This window comes from Rhinopithecus bieti, unplaced genomic scaffold (assembly GCF_001698545.2).
Source record: "Rhinopithecus bieti isolate Rb0 unplaced genomic scaffold, ASM169854v2 scaffold_6380, whole genome shotgun sequence".
Classification (NCBI taxonomy): Eukaryota; Metazoa; Chordata; class Mammalia; order Primates; family Cercopithecidae; genus Rhinopithecus; species Rhinopithecus bieti.
This window is the reverse complement of record NW_016806642.1, coordinates 7,385,044-7,390,685: the sequence shown is the minus strand read 5'-3', so window position 1 is coordinate 7,390,685 and position 5,642 is coordinate 7,385,044. Positions and strand designations below refer to the sequence as shown.

At 43.6% G+C, this 5,642-nt stretch overlaps 1 protein-coding gene across 6 annotated transcripts in view; it reads left to right on the top strand.

The window, feature by feature from the left end:
• The window catches only part of PATJ (PATJ crumbs cell polarity complex component), a 441,042-nt gene that overhangs the window by 391,577 nt on the left and 43,823 nt on the right, over positions 1-5,642 (top strand). For all 6 annotated transcript variants that reach the window (XM_017877225.1, XM_017877223.1, XM_017877224.1 and 3 more), the window contains one exon: positions 1,989-2,026. In XM_017877225.1, the coding sequence (XP_017732714.1) occupies positions 1,989-2,026 (38 nt within the window). The remainder of the gene's footprint in view (positions 1-1,988; positions 2,027-5,642) is intronic.

Sequence of the window (5,642 nt, the reverse complement as noted above, 5' to 3'; positions counted from 1 at the left end):
ATTAAATATATATATATATATATATATATATATATATATGTTTTTTTAAAAGTCCTCTTTAATTTAAATGTTTTTTAATTTTTTGAGCTTGGTTGCATAAGCTGAGCTTTCTGAAAGGCCTGGTCTGAAGGTAAGAAAGCCATAGAGATTCCTTCAGTGGTGGCCAGGCATGGTGGCTCACGCCTGTAATCCCAGCACTTTGGGAGGGCCATGGCAGGCGGATTACCTGAGGTCAGGAGTTCGAGACCAACCTGGCCAACATGGCGAAACCCCGTCTCTATTAATACAAAAAAATTAGCCGGGTGTGGTGGCACATGCCTGTAGTCCCAGCTACTTGGGAGGCTGAGGCAGGAGAATTGGTTGAACCTGGAGGGGGTGGTAGAGGTTGCAGTGAGCCGAGATGGTGCCACTGCACTCCAGCTTGGGTGACAGAGCAACACTCCGTCTCAAGAAAAAAAAAAAAAGAAATTCCTTCAGTGGCACAACACAAAGCACCTGAAAAACGGAAAAGCAGAAAGCTGGAGTGCATCATAAAGTAAAATTATTTACAAAGAGAAAATTAATAAATTACAGGTCACTGGAGAAAGGTGAGAAGTGTGTATACCTTCTATGGGAAAATTGGGCCAGTTAAAAAGAAAAAAAAGTGTGTATATCCTTGGGGACAGGATGGGGCAAGGGGTCCTTTTAAGTCTTTTGTTGAATGGAGGGTTATCTTTGATTAAGGTAGAAAAAATGTACAATGAAACACAAGCCAGGCGCGGTGGCTCAAGCCTGTAATCCCAGCACTTTGGGAGGCCAAGACGGGCGGGTCACGAGGTCAGGAGATCGAGACCACCCTGGCTAACACGGTGAAACCCCATCTCTACTAAAAAAAAAATACAAAAAAACCAGCTGGGCAAGGTGGCGGGCACCTATAGTCCCAGCTACTCGGGAGGCTGAGGCAGGAGAATGGAGTGAACCCAGGAGGCGGAGCTTGCAGCGAGCTGAGATCCGGCCACTGCACTCCAGCCTGGGCGACAGAGCAAGACTCCATCTCAAAAAAAAAAAAAGAAACACAAATGACTCGGCCGGGCACGGTGGCTCATGCCTGTAGTCCTAGCACTTTGGGAGGCCAACGCGGGCGGATCACCTGAGGTCAGGAGTTCAAGACCAGCCTGGCCAACATGGAGAAACCTCGCCTCTACTAAAAATACAAAAATTAGCCAGGCATGGTGGTACATGCCTGTAATCGCAGCTACTCGGGAGGCTGAGGCAGGAGAATCGTTTGAACCCAAGAGGCAGAGATGGCAGTGAGCTGAGATCGAACCACTGCACTCCAGCCTGGGTGACAGAGTGAGACTCCATCTAAAAAAAACAAATCAAAACACAAATGACTCATCCTCCAAGCATTTACTCACCGTGTTCCAGGCAGCTGCTGCTATATAGCCCATCAACTTTTGTCAGACCAAATGATTATGGCCACGTCAATCTCACACAGAGAGCACTTCTTAAAAGTAGAGGACACAGCAGGCCGGGTACGGTGGCTCACGCCTGTAATCCCAACACTTTGGGAGGCTGAGGCAGGTGGATCACTTGAGGTCAAGAGTTTGAGACCAGCCTGGCCAACTTGGTGAAACTCGGTCTCTACTAAAAATACAAAAATTAGCTGGGCATGGTGGTGGGTGCCTGTAATCCCAGCTGTTTGGAGGCAGAGGCAGGAGAATTGCTTGTATCTGGGAGGCAGAGGTTGCAGTGAGCTGAGATGGTGCCACTGCACTCCAGCCTGGGTGACAAAGCGAGACTCTGTCTCAAAAGAAAAAAAAAGAGGACATGGCCTCTGGTGACTTGGCTACCAGCTTGGATGCTGAGGAAGGGTGTACAATACCTGCTTGCTTTAGTGTCTTATCTTGAAAGACCGAGAAAATGAAACCATTTTTCATGGGACAATATTATATCCTAAATATATTATTTTTTAATGTTCAAAAGTTAATTGTGTTGCTTCTTTATAGGCACAGATATGGAACCAAGGACTGTTGAGATAAACAGGGTAAGTCAGTCATTTTGCTATATATGTTTTTCTGGTTTGTGTTGGATTTGCATTAAATGTACATTTTGCCCAATACAATTTATTGGATTGTAAGTGTGCTCTTTCAAGTTACTGAGATAAAAATGTGGTCTAAATAACATCAATAAATAGACTTAGAAAAGTGCAGTAGAGCACAGAGATGACCTCTATGAATTTTTTGGCAAATCTCATCCACTGTATTCTGTGCCTGTGTGTAAGTTTTACTTTTTTTTTCAATCTTAGTCTTTTAACCTGTACATGTAAAGTTTTATAAAACAAAAATTATATCATGTGGCACATACTAAATAGTATTTTTTGACAGCATGTGGCATGATTTTTATCGATTTCATAGTACTCCAGTATATGAATGTGCTATAAGTTTCTTTTCTTTTCTTTTTTTTTTTTTTTTTTGAGACAGTGTCTTGCTCTGTCACCCAGGCTGGTGTGCAGTGGCGTGATCTCAGCTCACTGCAAGCTTTGCCTCCCGGGTTCACACCATTCTCCTGCCTCAGCCTCCCAACTAGCTAGGACTACAGACGCCCGCTACCACACCTGGCTAATTTTTTGTGTTTTTAGTAGAGACAGAATTTCACTGTGTTAGCCAGGATGATTTCAATCTCCTGATCTCGTGATCTGCCCACCTCAGCCTCCCAGAGTGCTGAGATTACAGGAGTGAGCCACTGCACCCAGCCAAACATGCTATGAGTTTCTTAACCAGTTTCCTATTATTGAACAATTAGCATATTTCTCAATTTTTGCTATCTTTTATAGTAAAACATCTTTATATTTTTGCCCATATCATGAGTAATTTCCTCAGGATTAATTCCTAGAAATGAAATTTCGGGATCAAAAGCCAAGCTTGTTATTAGAGACTTTTATACATGTTGCTAAATTCCCCTTTTGAGAAGATTGTATCAGATGTATTTCAGTTCATAAATTTGTTGAACCCTGATTTTCAGACTCCTGTTGATGATATCTAATGAAAGTAGACTCTTTTTTTCTTTTCTTTTCTTTTGAGATGGAGTCACTGTGTCGCCCAGGCTGGAATGCAGTGGCGCGATCTCAGCTCAGTGCAACCTCCACCTCCAGGGTTCAAGCAATTTTCGTGCCTCAGTCTCCCAAGTAGCTGAGAGTACAGGCATGCACCACCACGCCTGGCTAATTTTTGTATTTTCTGTAGAGGCACAGTTTCTCCATGTTGGCCTGGCTAGTCTCGAACTCCTGCCCTCAAGTGATCCAACCTCCTCAGCCTTCTGAAGTGCTGGGATTATAGGCATGAGCCACAAGCCCCGGCCAAAAGTAGACTTTTATTTTGCTCGCTTTGACCTAAATGAGGGGTTCAAGAACAAATAATGACCCTGTTGTAATCATGGTAATCCACTGCAGTAAAGTGATATCCAGCATAGCTTACTTCTCTAGATTTAATGATACCTCTGTTTGAAGGCATTCTACCATGTATTAGCTGCATTAGTTTGCTAGATCTGCAGTTACCAAACACCACAGACTGGATGGCTTAGACAACGGGAATTTATTTTCGCGCAGTTCTTTTTTTTTTTTTGAGACGGAGTCTTGCTCTGTCGCCCAGGCTGGAGTGCAGTGGCCGGATCTCAGCTCACTGCAACCTCCGCCTCCCGGATTCACGCCATTCTCCCGCCTCAGCCTCCTGAGTAGCTGGGACCACAGGCGCCCGCCACCTCGCCCGGCTAATTTTTTGTATTTTTAGTAGAGACGGGGTTTCGTTTCGCGCAGTTCTGAAGGCTAGATCCAAGATGAAGGTGTCTGCAAGTTTGGTTTTTCCTGAGGCCCCCCTCCTTGGAATGCAGATGTCCGCTTTTTTGCTGTAGCCTCATGTGGCCTTTTTTGTATGTCACTCATCATCCCTGGTGCCTCTTCTATGTCCTAATCTTTTCTTATAAGGACACCAGTCACATTGGACTAGGGCTCACCCTGGCCTCATTTTAAAGGCCCTATCTCCAAGTACAGTCACATTTTGAGGCCCTGGTACTTGGGGCTTCAACATGTGATTCTTAGGGGGACACAATTCAGCCTGTACATTACCTGTACAGCTGGGTGTGTGGCTCATACCTGTAATCCCAGCATTGTGGGAGGCCGAGGTGGGAGGATCACTGAACCCAGTAGTTTGAGACCAGCCTGGGCAATATGGGGAAACTCTGTCTCTACACATAATTTTTTTTTAATTAGCCAGGCTTGGTGGTGCATGCCTGTGGTCTATTTGGGAGGCTGAAGTGGGAGGATCGCTTGAACTCAGGAGGTTGAGGTTGCAGTGAGCCGTGATCACGCCACCGCACTCCAGCCTGGGCGACAGAGTAAAACCCTGTCTCAAAAAAAAAAAAAAAAGCCATTAGCTCTATAATAGTTAGCAAGTCAACCTCAACCTCAATTTTCGCGTCTGTAGAATGGGGGTGATAACACCAACTTACCTCAAAGGTAAATATTGTTGTGTGGATTAAGTGAGGTAATGAATGTAATATCTTTAGCATAGTACCTAGTGCATCAGGAATGCCCAGGAAGTGGCTCTGTTGTTATTAGCTACAGCTTTGACTAAATCTGCCTTATTTGTTCCCAGTATTTTTCCACCAGAGTAGCAACTCAAATGTTCCTGTGATGGGGAAGTTAAATGTACCAACAGTATAGATAATTATGGATAAATTAAGGAAACATCATGATGGATTTAAACAAAGCCAAAAAATTATTGCGTACATTTCTCCCCTAAGATTTCAAAAATAATATTATTTTATATTTCCTTAGTCATTTCAGCCACTTGTTTTTACAGGCTTTTGTAATAAAGCCTGCTCCTACCTACCCTATTCTACCACACGTGATCCAAGCAGAAATTTCTTTCTTTTTTTTTCTGAGAGAGTCTCGCTCTGTTGCCCAGGCTGGAGTGCAATGGTGCAATCTCGGCTCACCGAAACCTCCACCTCCCAGGTTCAAGTCATTGTCCTCCCTCAGCCTCCCAAGTAATTGGGATTACAGATGCATGCCACCATGCCCAGCTAATTTTTTGTATTTTCTGCTTTTCTTCTCTTTCCCTCTTTTTCCTGATTCTCCTGCCTAGAAGGATGGAATTTCTATCTGAATGTTAGCATTCACCCTACCTTTCCAGCTCCTTGACTGGGAATCGCCCTCAGGGTAAAGCTACCAGGAAAAAAATAAAACTGGGAATTTCCCCTCACTGCTGTCGTTTCTCCAAGTTTTGACTCTCCACCACACTTTATTTGGTTTCTTTTTGTTTCAGAGGCCCCAGGTAGTTGTTTTTTACATTTTGACTAGACATCTTGATTGTAACCGGCAGGAGAGAGATGCTGTCACTTGTCTGTGCTACCATGCCAGAACTGGGACTTGTCATTTGTTCTTTTAGTGTTTTTAAAAATATTAACCCTATGATACTAATGTGGGAAAAGACTGGACTAGAGCCAAGTCTCTTCACCAGAGTCCATCTTGGGGAACATTTTCAGCCACATTTTATGTCTCTCTTCAAACTGTTGTCACTACAGTGGGTGTCCTCTCAGATCCTTTGTTTTAACGCAGTCTTTTTTTTTTTAATTCTTTTTTTTTTTTTTTTTTTTTTTTTTTT